General features: G+C 42.5%; 1 protein-coding gene across 1 annotated transcript; it reads left to right on the forward strand.

Moving 5' to 3' along the window:
• Positions 1-788: 788 nt before the first annotated feature.
• Positions 789-12,381, forward strand: MPC1 (mitochondrial pyruvate carrier 1). The gene is given in 5 exon segments (XM_082480950.1): positions 789-1,034; positions 1,037-1,039; positions 8,732-8,828; positions 10,495-10,627; positions 11,388-12,381. Coding segments are annotated over 5 exon segments (324 nt in total). The 5' UTR covers positions 789-962; the 3' UTR covers positions 11,407-12,381.
• Positions 12,382-12,987: the final 606 nt, after the last annotated feature.

Below are 12,987 nucleotides of genomic sequence, written 5' to 3' on the forward strand. Positions count from 1 at the left end.
CGAAGCAATTATGGGCCCTCCTACTTCTATCCTGCTTTATGTACTATTGCAATACATTAGTTTTGTGCCTTCAGTCATCTCAGCCACCGCGGTGACGGGGAAAACACGGCTCGTTGGAGAGGGAGCAGACTCGCCCATTCACCTCCCGAAGGCTCCGGCTAAAGGAGCCAGGCACGATCTGCCAGGCAGACACGGCAAGCCTGCCGCCGGAGCGACAGCAGCTGGCACGGCCGCTTCCTCCTCCGCCGAGCCCCCTCCCGCCTTGTCCTCATGGATGCAACTGCCGGGATGGGCCCTGCTCGGCACCGGCCCTCAGGGGGCTCTGGCCCGACCCAGGGCGTGAGCAACGGCCGCCTGACCGGACGCACACAGGCACCGCGTGTCGGGGAGCTGCGGCCGCACACCCCTACACGCCGCACACCCCTCTCACCCCTCACAACCCGCCCGCACACCGGCGACGGCCGTTACCTACCCACCCCCACCGGCGCCCCTGACACGCGCCACTTGAGGGGGGCGGAGCGAGACAGCGCGCGAGGCGGGATGCGCCCCTGGCGGCCAATGGGACGCCACCAGGCACCACCCTGCAGCCAATAGCGTCTCGGAGAGACGCCGCGCGGCTATCCCCTGCGGGCTGCGGAGGAATGCCGACAGCTCAGCCGATGGCGACCCTCCTCGTCGCGCTTTGCGACAATTTCCCCCCCTCCTCCTGCCTCCTTGCTTTACGGCACGCTGCCTTTCCCCCTCCCCATGACCACCCCCTCCGGTTTCGGGGCCCGGGAGGAGGGAGGCGGGGCCGCCGCGGCCAATAGGCGCCGAGAGCGCCGCAATGACGGAGGGGGCGGTGGCGCGGGCGCTGCCGTAAAGCGGGCGCCGGGCGGCGGTGCGGGGGAGTTGTCACCGGCACCGGTGGCGGCAGTGCGTGAGACGGGCGGGCCGGGCGCTCCTTGCCGCCGAGGGCCGCCATGGCGGGGGCTCTGGCCCGCAAGGCCGTGGACTATGTGCGCAGCAAGGAGTTCAGGGACTACCTGATGAGGTGAGCGTGGAGCGGGGGGGTCGTAGTCGTCGCCAGCCGCCGTGTCCGCCGCCGCCCCTCCCGCCTCTGGCTCGGGCGGCCGCGACTGCCGCGCTGCCCACGCGGGCGGCCGGCAGCTGCCCTCGTCCCTTCCCCGGCCCCCGCAGCCTCGGAGCGCCCGGGACGGCGGCGGGGCGGCGTGGTTTGACCTCTGCCGGGCTCGCCCTCGCCGGCGGCTGGGCGGGGGAAGGAGGGAGCGGGCGGGGGCCCGTCGGGCGAAGGCGAAGCCGGCCCGGAGGCGCCAAGGGTGGGGGTGGGCACCGGGTGGGGGTCCCGCCATGCTGTCACGGCGCCGGTGCGCCCCTGTTGTTGCCATGTCCTGCGGGGGCTGCCGGGGCTGCCCGTCTCCCGCCCACCCGGCGGGGGTGTGTGGGGGGAGGCGTGTGTGGGGGGAGGCTTGACCTTGAAGCGAAGCGGCGGCGTTTGAAACTGCGGCGGCAGCTGCGCTCCTCTGCCCGTGACCTTTCCTCCGCCGGCCGCGGAACCCGGCGGCGGGCAGCCCCTCGGCTGGCAGCCGCTGGCTGAGGCGGCGGCAGGCACAGGAGCCGGGGGCGAGCGAGGCTGCCCGCAGCAAGGGCAGAAAGAGCGCGGTGACAGATGCGGTCTTAAGACCACTTATTTACACGTCCTCAGAGATTGAAATAGGTGCTTTTCCTTTTTCTTTTTTTTTTTTTCGGAGGTTTGTTAAAGCCCCGCTTTCATAGTGGGTATGGTTTAAGTCACCTCCCAGACACCTCAGTGTGTTTGAGCTTCAGTTTGTGCACTGTGGTAGGGGTTACGGTATCTTGAATGGAAATAAGAAGAATGTCTTGAAGATACGATTGCAGCATACTTGCTTAAATCTGGTTGAACTCCTGTATAGGAACTGCCTCAAGTAGGCAGGCTGAAGTTTTCTTGGCTGATAGGCAGCCTGACAAAGCTAAACAAATAAAAATGGGCTCTTTCAATAAAGGTGGCTGAACAACTTTTCACTATAGGTGTTGCTCTGCTGTTCTACCTACATCTATTGCAACTGATGTTTGATGTTGAGCAAGCATGTAGGAGTACATCTGTTTATCTGAGAAACTTAGTCTTGGTTAAAGTAGCAGGAGATGGTGTAAGCCTGCATGGAAGAGGGATTGTAACATAAAGGCTCAGTAAGCAGGAGGGTTTGTTTGGTATTTGCAAAATCAAGTTCCCCAGAAACAGTAGGACAAAAGGATGAGTAAAATAGGAGAAGGAAGAGAACATCCTTGAAGCAAAACAAAGAATGGTCAGAGCAGGCTTCTACGTGGATTCCTTTTGAAAGTCTTGAAGATACTGTGTAAGCTTGGTAGATGTATTTCAATGTTAACATTTATTTAATTGTGCCAGAATTCATGTGATGCATGTAAATTGCCAGTAAAACAGCTTCTTAATAAGAAAACCAAACAAAAATCCAGAAGAGAGAACAGCTGCTTCCTAATACCACCACACTTACTTGCTGGAAGTATCTCTTTCCTTACCAAAGACTGAAAAGGTAGCTGAAATAAGCCTTGTCAGCTCTATTTCATCCAAATTCTAGTCTTGAAATGAACCATATAAAAAGAGCATTTCACAGGATTCTACCTTTGTGGGATGGGTGCTGCCTTTTTATGTACAAAGATACCTGCTTATTTGTACTTCTGTTACTGGTGGTGTCATGAAGGACTGAAATCAGTTGCTCCATCTGGTATGGCCTTTCAGCTTTGTTTCTTCCTTATTAGGAGAGGAGTATCTAAGTTATTGGCTTTATGTTGAGTTTAAAATATAGATTAACAGTCAACAAAAGACTGTAGTCTGTCGTCTGCATAGGAGCAATGGGGTGTGTACACTTAAGAGCTGTATCTCTTTATGTTCCTTCTTGAAGGCTCTTGCTTCCCCAGACAGCAGGACTCTATGCTGAAAAAGATTCTCATTGTGCCTTATTCAGAGCAAGAGTTTCCTCAAAGCTCTGAGACTGGTATCTGTTCTAGAAATTAGCATCTAAACACTGCAGTGAAGCAAGGCTTTAATTGTGAAACTTGTCTGTGGGAAATGATGAGTTGAGATATTGTTTGTGATACCAGTGCTGTGTTTTAAATTGGTTGACCCTAAATAGAATAACTGAAGTTACCCAGAGTGGTGGAATTGAGTGTTCTATTATTGCTTGGGGCAATCAAAACTTGCAGACATTTATTGGAATAAGTAGTTTCAGTTTCAGCTTCATAACTTGAAAACATGAAAGCAAGTATAATGAATGCATGCTGCTTTTCTCAGGTGAATATATCTAGCATTAGAATTGCATTATGTCATGGGTTAGCTTTTGGATCTTGCACAAAGAAACAAGATAAATTACTACTTAAACCGTCATTAATAATTAATTGTTCTGTTAGTTTCGCATCTGGCTTCTCTCAAGTAGTGATTAATAGAGATCTGAATAACTATAAATCATGTGAGTATAGATGTACTGTAACTATGTCTTAATGTTTTAAAATAAGCATAGTAAGAATGTAAGCTGTAGGTAGACTTTTACTGCTTCTTGTGCAATGCAGCAGTGATGTTAATTTGAAACTAGCTTCTTGGCACATGAAAGCTTGGTAGCTCTATACATTGTGAGCTTGAAGTTATGTTTTTTTCTGTAGATCTGAGAAATGTCAGCATCACTAAAGTTGCATAATCTAAGCCGCTAATAGTAGGCAACTGAGTCCTCTTACTTTCTATCTTAAAGAGTTAAAACAATATTTTCTGGAAAACATTCAGTAAAACAGGTCTCTTCTTTTGAGAGAGAGAACCTGTAGGCAACTATAGACAAGCTCTGGCATCTTGTGTTAAAGCCTTAATTACTTTAGTCACATAATGAATCCCAAGGAGTCCCACAATTTTTTGGTAATAGAGAAATAAGCATGGAGAGTGCCATCTTTTGGGGCACTTCTGAAATGTCTCTTCCTGATGACTCAGCAGTAATGCAAATGTAGTGACTCTGTTAACATAGATGGCTTTGAAATAAATAGTTCATTCCTTATAAAGCTTGAGTGCCTATGTTGACGTAAGCTGTCTAGGACCTTTCTTTTAATTGAAATGAACTTTACAAGAGGGAGCATCAGTAGTGTAACTAGAATTAGCTATCTTCAGTTCTCCTCATTAGTAAATCTTTAAACACAAGGACATAAGAACTTAAATGTCCTCTAGCAGTCTGTGCTAGAAATTGAAGGACACAGTGCCTGCTGTCATCTTGTATGCTCAGAGAAGTGAAAAATCTACCTCTTGCAGAAGGGTAATACTCTTTCCACTTAAGGGATGGCAGTGTGGGGTGGAAACAAGTAGCCACAGTTCATCTATATTTGCAGAGTGGTCTCTGGCCTAATATCCTCATTGTCAGTATGAGGAAAACACCTGTGAAAATTTGGGGAAAAAAATCTTCCCCAATATAGCTTTTTGGGGTTGGATTGTAGTAGAAATGTAAGTTTTTGATCAGCTGATGGTTCCTCTTGTGATGTCTAGATATGTACGCAGAAATTAATGACTGAGTAAATCCAACAACTGTTGTCCACAGTTCTGGAAACTTTAGTACAAAGTGTTCCCTTTGTCAAGGGATTGAATGTAGTTCTTGGAAACTACTAATTTGGAATGGTCACTTCAGGAATAGATGCACGCACTTGCTGCGGTATCCTTGCTATTAGATATGGTGCATTTGTTGCAGCTCTGTTGGCTGCAGAACTTTGGGCCTGGATGTCTGCTTCTTGAAGAGTTTATATGACCTTGATCTGCCCTCTTCTAGGAGTTCTGTTTTATTTTAGAAGATCTATTTTTATTTATTTCTATTGTTTCAGTTATTTTTAATTTATTGTATATTTAATATATACTTTTAATAAAATATATGATTTTACATATTTATTCTATAATAATTTATATATTTAAGGTCCTCTTATTGTCCTTTAGAACTATTTAAATAGCTACATTAAAGCCTCTAAAACTACAAAACAGTTCTAACTGTTCCAGTCTTGCATGGATGTGAGGACAACCTTGCAAGACCTTAGCCAGAGCTGTCTACTCTGTTAAAATAGCAGCAGTTTGATTCTATTTTAGGCTTTCACTTGCCTGAAAACAACTTCCACTTTAAAAATGAAGGCTGACTTCTGTTGGCACAAAAACTTTGTGCCGGGAGACACACTTGAACTTGTTTAGTTAAGGTCTTATGTAAAAATTGCAGAGTGCACTTGTCTTGTGAACTTCAATTAATTATTGCTGCAGTTCAGTTTGTAAGAAAACAAAAAGCAAGTGGTTAGACTATTGAAGGACACCCTAACAAAGCATCCTGAACCAGCCTGCAGCTTGTAACAGACTCATGGAGATGCACATTCAGTGTGATTTTTCTAAGTAGACCTGCCTGTTCCCTTACCACGCAGTGCTCTAAGAAGATGGAAATCAGCATGAGGAAAGTGACTGCTAAGTGTTCTGCAGCTTGGGGCAGTAGTAGGTGAGCAGCAATCAGGCAGCAGTAGGCTTTCTGTTAGTACCTGGCTGCTTATAATTCTGAACTGACTCCTATCAGTATCGTTGTTAGAAAGAGAATGTTTAAAAGTTCTGAAGCATTTTAAAAGGTATAGTAGCAAACAATCTTAAATGTATGCTGTAGCCTAGGTTTCATGCTTAGATTGCTAAGTTTGTGTATATATAAATAAATTGGTACTTATATGATCACTATAAGGAACTCCATATAGGACTGGAGTGTAATTGCATGTTAGATCACTGAAAATGTTTTGTAGCTCGTGTTTGGTACATCCACAGTTGGCCTGAGCTTAGTGACAGTAAGATCTCTGGCAGCATTTGGTTTGACCTACTTGTGTGAGTGTACAAAGAATTCCAGGTGACCTCTTCAAAGCCTTCACAGAACTGTAGCTGTTTAGCTTTGTCATGGGCAAACCCTGACAGCTTTTGGCATCCTTTTAAACTATTTGGAGTGGTATCTTGGATACTTTGAAGTCTACAGGGAATGAATGTCTTCTACAGACCATAATAGGATTTTGTCTTGCTAGAAAAAGGTATGTGAGCAGCAAACGCTTGTCATAATGACAGCTTTTGAGGGAAACAGGATTATTAATACTGTTATATTAATCAAGGTCAATGCCATGGTAATTTCCTGATTTCTACCCGTCTTCTGTTTGTGTTACACTTCTGTCAATTATTAAAGAGACTAACTTTGTTTTCTCTTTTTTCCTTGTGCTTTTTGAATGGAAAACGATGATGGCCCACTCAAACAGTACGGTAAGAAAAGGGAGGGGACTTCTGGCTTCACTTTTTCCCTGACCTCAGTAATGTGCAGTCTTTTTGCCTCAGCACTGTTATGACCTTCCCTGCACCTGAAAAGCATACTGCAAACCTCCAGGAGTGATGCACTAGTAATATTTATTCACAACTCTGAGGTTAAGGTGACCAAACATTAGCTCCTTCAGAATGTCTCCTGAAGTTATCACTACAAAATTAAAGGGGCTGCATTTTTTTCAGCATATTCTTTGCTAAGGAGATCAGATCAATCTGGAGCCTTTCTTGTTCATAACTATACTGTTACATAACTGAACTACCTGGCTTATTTTTAACTAGCTTTACATCAGATAATAAATGGTACTGTACAACTCTCGCTACAGGCTTTTCTTTCCTTCAGCCTTTCAGTTTACTCCTGAAACTGGGAGTGGGTATTTTATACCTGTTACGCTGTGAATCATAATGTTATGGGAGACTTGCTTTTCTGTGTAGACCCAAGACAAACTTTATAGGTGTAGTTTAATTCTTGTGTGCGGAAATGTCAAAGGGTGGCCTGCCTGGAGGCACTTAAAACTGGATAACCATCTCAAGTGGGAAGGTTCCAAAGTGAACCGTCCTGGTTAGCAGAGGAAAGTTAGAGCTGCAGCACTGCTGGAATGTGAACTGATGATTCTTCAGCTTGTACAGCCTGAGCTTGAAGTTCCGTAGTTTATAGTGTGTTATTTGTTTATGTTCTAATGGCAGCTGAATTAAGTAAAAAGGCCGAGTTGACTTGATTTACCTTTCAAAACAGAAGTCACCACCAAGACTCTCAAAGCTGTAATTGTTTCATAGATTCAAAAAAATCAACCATTTTAGAGTCTTAAAGACTTATTTTTCTGAAACTACACTTCTTCAAATGAGACTCCTGAAGTGACTGTAAAAACCTCCCCGCATACTTGTACTGCCTCACCAGTTACATTTTGCAGTCTGCTCTAGTGTGGTCATGCTAACACAAGTTGTTTTGCTGTGCACGTAACCATGGTTATGTGACTAGATGTTTGTTTCTGGTCCTCTTATTGTCCTTTATAACTATTTAAATAGCTACATTAAAGCCTCTAAAACAATATTGTGTGCTGCTGACTCAGTTTCTGTGGATGTTCTTGTTCTGTCGCAACATATCTTGTGTGTGAGTGGTATTATAGGTACTCTTCTTCACACTGTCTAACTATAGCTGTACAGTCTAAATACCATGTAGCCATGCACTGTAAGTATAAAAGTGAATTTAAGTTTCTTGTATTGCAACCCAGATCTGTAGGAAGCAAGTCTGGCTTTTAATCTTACTGTAGTGTTACAAACTAGTATCCAGACTGGCAAGAGTATCTTGAAATTAAAGTTGCAAGAAACTTAAATATCCCCTGACAATTCCAAATCATTGTTGTTTGCAATGTTACAGTTAAGGGAAATGCCAAAAGAATGGGTATAGTTGGTATCTGCAAAGCTCTTTCTTACAAGGTGTGACTCTTTTGCCATATCTAGTTAAGTTACTTTAGAGCATCTTCAGCTTCCCATTAGAGGAAGCTGATGAAAGTACTTGCATCTTCTGTGGAAACAATTCTACTGAAACCTTGTTACTCATAACAGTAGTGGAAATTGGACTTATGACACTATTTTTCTCAGTTTGGAGCCTTTTAGGCAATACTTATCAAATTGAGCTCTTGCCAGTTTTTCTGACTTGATTCTTTCCAGTTCTTGTTTCTGTTTTTCTATTTGTGTACACACCTGTAGCTAACTGCTCCGCTCATACCTGTCAAATCACTGAGCTTTAGGTAGTCACTAAGTTGTTTCAGCAATTGCAGATGAAGCTCTGGGTAACAACTTGGTATGGTTGCATGGCCCTGCTCTTTCAAAGAGATGGTGTAAGCACTTGGAAGATGTTTGCTGAGCATTTCTTTATTCTCAGCATAACACGAAAACAGTTCCAGTTCTTCGCTTCAACAAGTCCTTGCATTTTCATTACATTTTTGAGGAGCTTTATTTGAAAGGGATGAATGATAATTCTCTGCACAGAAGTGAGCTGTAAGTCTGAGATTATATGACTATTCCAAGCAGACTGCTTAATGATGGCTGAGGTATAATTACAGAAAACTGCATTTTAGTGGCCTTACAATAGTTCCTCTCCAGTCTGCAAGAAGATTAAGAGTGGGTTCCTCTTCCTTCCCTTCTGAAGATTAGGCCTTGCTAAAAGAAGGGTTTAGTTCTTCTCGCTTACATCAAAAGTAGCCCCTGTCTTAACTTGGAATTTTACCCTTAACCCTGTCCTCTGAAGCTTTGTGTGGCTAAGGAAGAACTAAAAGAATTAACTAATTATTGACTATAAGAATACTGCAGGAGGTCTGTGTTTCTGTGTAACTTTATTTTCTTTTTCCCTCTTTACAGCACTTTTGGGGGCCAGTTGCCAACTGGGGACTTCCTGTTGCTGCTATTAATGACATGAAGAAATCTCCAGAAATCATTAGTGGCCGAATGACATTTGGTAAGACCCGAGACAAACTTCTTGTCAGTAAACTGACCACAGAACACAGATTCTGTCCTTCAGGCAGCGATATTATTAGTTGCTTGCAAACTTGTGATCAAAGCAAATACAGATATCAAATATCTTGTTATATAACAACTTCAAAGGCCACTTAAAAATTGAGGTACTGAAAAATTGCAGAGCTCTCTTTAAGAGGGATTTCCAGTAATTTGGAGGGGAGGGAGGTAGGTCTTGAGTCTTAGCAGTTTTGATCACCAGACTCATTCCTACAGTATAATTCTTTTGGTATCTTATACTGCTGCATGCACTGGTTCAGAATGCATCTCTTTACACAACATTATTCTTTGTGTCAAGAACAGTGATACCTTGTAGTTAGCACGAGACTTAAATATGAATGCTGACAAACTAAAGAAATGGTAGTGCTTCCTCTGCAGGGTGCAAAAAGCAGCTGAGGGAGGTTAACTCCTTGCAAAGTAGTTGCCTGTGAGAGGGTAGTGTGACTCTTAATGGAATAGTGAGAACTTCTTTTTGAATGCATAAGCAATATTTTTTCCACCTTTTTTGAACGTGTATAGTTTTTACCTAGATGTTGGTCTCTCTATTTTATTATTCAAATACTTCTCTAGATCATAAATCTGAGGTTTAATTTATTAGCTTAATTTTGGGATGATGCCTCTTCCTTAACTGAGGTAATAACTTAATTCTGAGTAATTCTTCTCCCCAAAGCAAAATACCTTTGGGGTAAGGAAATTTATAGCCTTGTGCTCACTTAGGTTCTGCATAGAGTAATTCAGTCTCTTAATCAGCTTCCTCAAGATAGAAGACTAGTTCATATAGTCTCTGGTATAGTGAAACCGTTTTGCAAATAGTGTTTTGGTGGCAGCTACCCAGCTCAGCAAAGTTGAGACACTCTTTAAATTTTTACAAGTATATATAGGGTGGTGCATACAAATATTTCTTTTTTTTCATCTTCCAGGTTCTGTACTTAAAAAAAGGCTGCTTTCCTTGAACAATTCACTTCCTGGGTTTTTTTTTTGTTAAATTTTTCCCTTAAGCCTGTCAAAACTCCATGAAACTAGTGACTTGGATTGCAGTTTCCTGTATTTAAATGCAATTATTATAGGAGAGTAGATGATTTTTTTTCTCATCTTCCTGGAAAGCAGGTAACAAAGCTTTATGCTTCTAAACATTCATGATTTCCTGGGGATGGAAACCACCTTCTCTTAAAGTTCATTTTAGAATGTTCCCAGCAAGAACTGTACTTAAGTAATTAGTATTTTTAAAAATACTCTGTCCTAGAAACTGTCAGAATAATTGTATAGGACAGGCCATGTCTCTTTGGGATCAACTCTTATTCTCTGGCTGAGAGAGGTTAGGTCATCAACTAAAAAGGCTTCAGTTGCATCACAGGAAAGCATATGAGGAAAATGAGGGGTTTTTGGTGGAAAGCTGCAGCCCTGTACACTATCTTGTGTAGCAAAAATGAGCAGTATTATGTGTTTTCCTGCATTGGATCTTCAAAGTAGACAAGTTTCTAGGACTATTGGAAAGCTCAAAAGTAGTGAAAAGCATTCTACTTGTGATTACATTCCACTAGCATGAAAATTATGCCTCAACAAAATGCGGATATTAAAAATCTGCTAATGATGTCTATCATGTTTTGCAGCACTGTGCTGTTACTCCTTGACTTTCATGAGATTTGCCTACAAAGTGCAGCCAAGAAACTGGCTTCTTTTTGCATGCCACTTGACTAATGAAGTCGCACAACTTATTCAAGGAGGACGACTGATCAAATACAGGCAAGTCACCCTTTAAAAGGGGAAGCCATAAACTGATGGCTCTTGCAATACTCTGTTAGTGGTTTTTAACTGTGGTGCAAACCCCTGCATGGTTTCTGAACTTGTTTAACTTCATTACTTTTTGCAAACCGTTTAACAAGCTTGTTGTCAGTAGGCTGAACTATGGCTTGTTGCCTTGCACCTCCTTGGAGACTTCTGAGGGGTGCACACAGTAAAAGCTGAAAACCCTTGTGGTCATAGATGTAGACAGGGCTTTCAGCAGCTGTCTGTTTTGGGGTTTGTTGCATTTATTATGTTGATTAGTCTGCATCTGTCTTAGTAACTAATTCCTAGGATGGAAACATCCATAGAACTGAAGGGGTTGTATGTCTGAAGGAGAAATCAAGCAAAACCTCTCTAAGCAGACTGTTCTGTATATGGGCTAGATACAACTGATTGTGACCGGGGAACAGTTTACCAGCAGTCTTACACCCTCGTTGTGTAGCAAGTAATGCAGGCACTGCCCCAGGCAATCCCAATGGGTCAGGATTGTGGCTTTCTCCTCTTCTGTTCCAAGAAATCTATGTGGAGCAATGGGAGGATGTAGCCTCCTGAACTGTAAATTAAAAAATGAGACTGAGCAAAACTGCAAGTGAACCTGCCTTTGCATAAATAACTGGCCAAATGTACTTCATTCCTAAAGTTCTACTGTAAGTCCAGATTTTTAATAGCAATTGCAGTTCAATATTCACTCTTGCAAAACCTGTTCTTCTCTTGGCAGGATGGAGAAAAAGAACTAAATACCTAACTTGAAATAAGCCAGGGAATGTGTTCAACCCGAATTACAATCAAGGAAGACTTGCCATCTACAGTCGCTGTCAAAATTACAATGGGGATAAAACAGGAAGACCTATTATGACCCCACCAAGAATCCTTCTGCTGAATACTACTTTTTAAAAGGCAAGATAAAAAAAATTAGTAATGTAAAGCATTGCATTTAAAGTCTTGCTGCCTTACAGGTCCTTAATAACTACCCTTTTAATTTAGTCATCCAAATAGCAAGCAATATTTGAAAACCAACTTTTTTTATCTAACGGTCTACAAAAGTGGCCCTTGATGGTTTGACAAAACTGTTTTCAAATCAATATGAACACAGGTCAGTAAACAGAACTGTAGGTGGTATCACCATTCTATGTATTAACAATTCTTAAAAGCCATTTAACTTGGGTGCATTCATTCCTATTCTGTCTCTTTTCTTGTTTTGGTTTGGTTTTTTTTTTAACTTAAGCAGTGGCTTGCTAATCTACAAGAACAAATGTGTAGATAGGCAGCCTGGAAATGACCAGCTATCCCTCTTCCCTTACTGCATGCCTTGTCTCGGTAAAGAGACGTCATTAACATACATTTTTAAGTCGCACATTATTTAAAGAAGACTTGGAAAAGCAAAAGCATAGCACTGAATGAAGGAAGGCAACAAAGTCTGATACTGTTCTTTAAGACGTTCTAAATGGATTTTATTTTTTTTTCTTACTGTTTGAGTTGTTCTAGATGTATGTAATCCTCATATAGGCAAAAACTGAACTTGTTTGGAGCCTAAGATCTGAAGGACACAAGGTGCCTTTCAGCAGTTTTTGACTTCATGACCTGCCTGAAAGTTACATTGATGTAAAAGTGTAAATGACAAAGAATGTATGTGATGGATTTTATTTCAGTGCAGTGTTTTTGAACAATAAACTTGTTCCAAATGGCAATAAATCCCTTAAACATTTTAAAAAGTTTTGTTTATCGTGTTGTGATACCAGGTCCTGAAGTGAAATTTTAGTGTGGAGTGTCATTTCATTACTGTAACAGCACGAAGCAAAAACAGTTTGGAAAAGTATATACATATCTTTTTGTGTGTACTGAGTTCAGGTGAGTGTCTTCAGGATCCTAATACCTAGCACCTCTTCCCCCCTGAAGAGGGGGTGTGGGTACTTGACTGAGGATGAGTATTACTGCCACGATAGGCAGGGTTGAATTCAGGGCTCTCACTATGTGGGTAAGTAAATATTAATTGAGCATCTTGTAATTACTAGAAGACAACATGTAAAAGACTTGCTTTAATCCCAGGCTGATATTGTGTTCCCAATTGCATGATGGCTAAATTTTGTAATGGGCATACAAGAAAGAGGCTTATAAGGCTTGCCCTGCTGGATGTGTAAAACTAGTATTGACTGCTACTTTTTGCTTTAGAAAAGTCAGCGTATAAAGTTTCCCCTTCAGTACTGCTGTCTCATCATAAAAGTTGTCATCTTCTCTCCCTCCCTATCTCCTGGAATAGAAGAAGCATTAGGCTTCTGTATAAATAAGTAGTGAGATACAAGCAGATAAGGATAACTGAT

The sequence above is a fragment of the Vanellus vanellus genome, assembly GCF_965231255.1.
Source record: "Vanellus vanellus genome assembly, chromosome: 3".
NCBI classification, from domain to species: Eukaryota; Metazoa; Chordata; class Aves; order Charadriiformes; family Charadriidae; genus Vanellus; species Vanellus vanellus.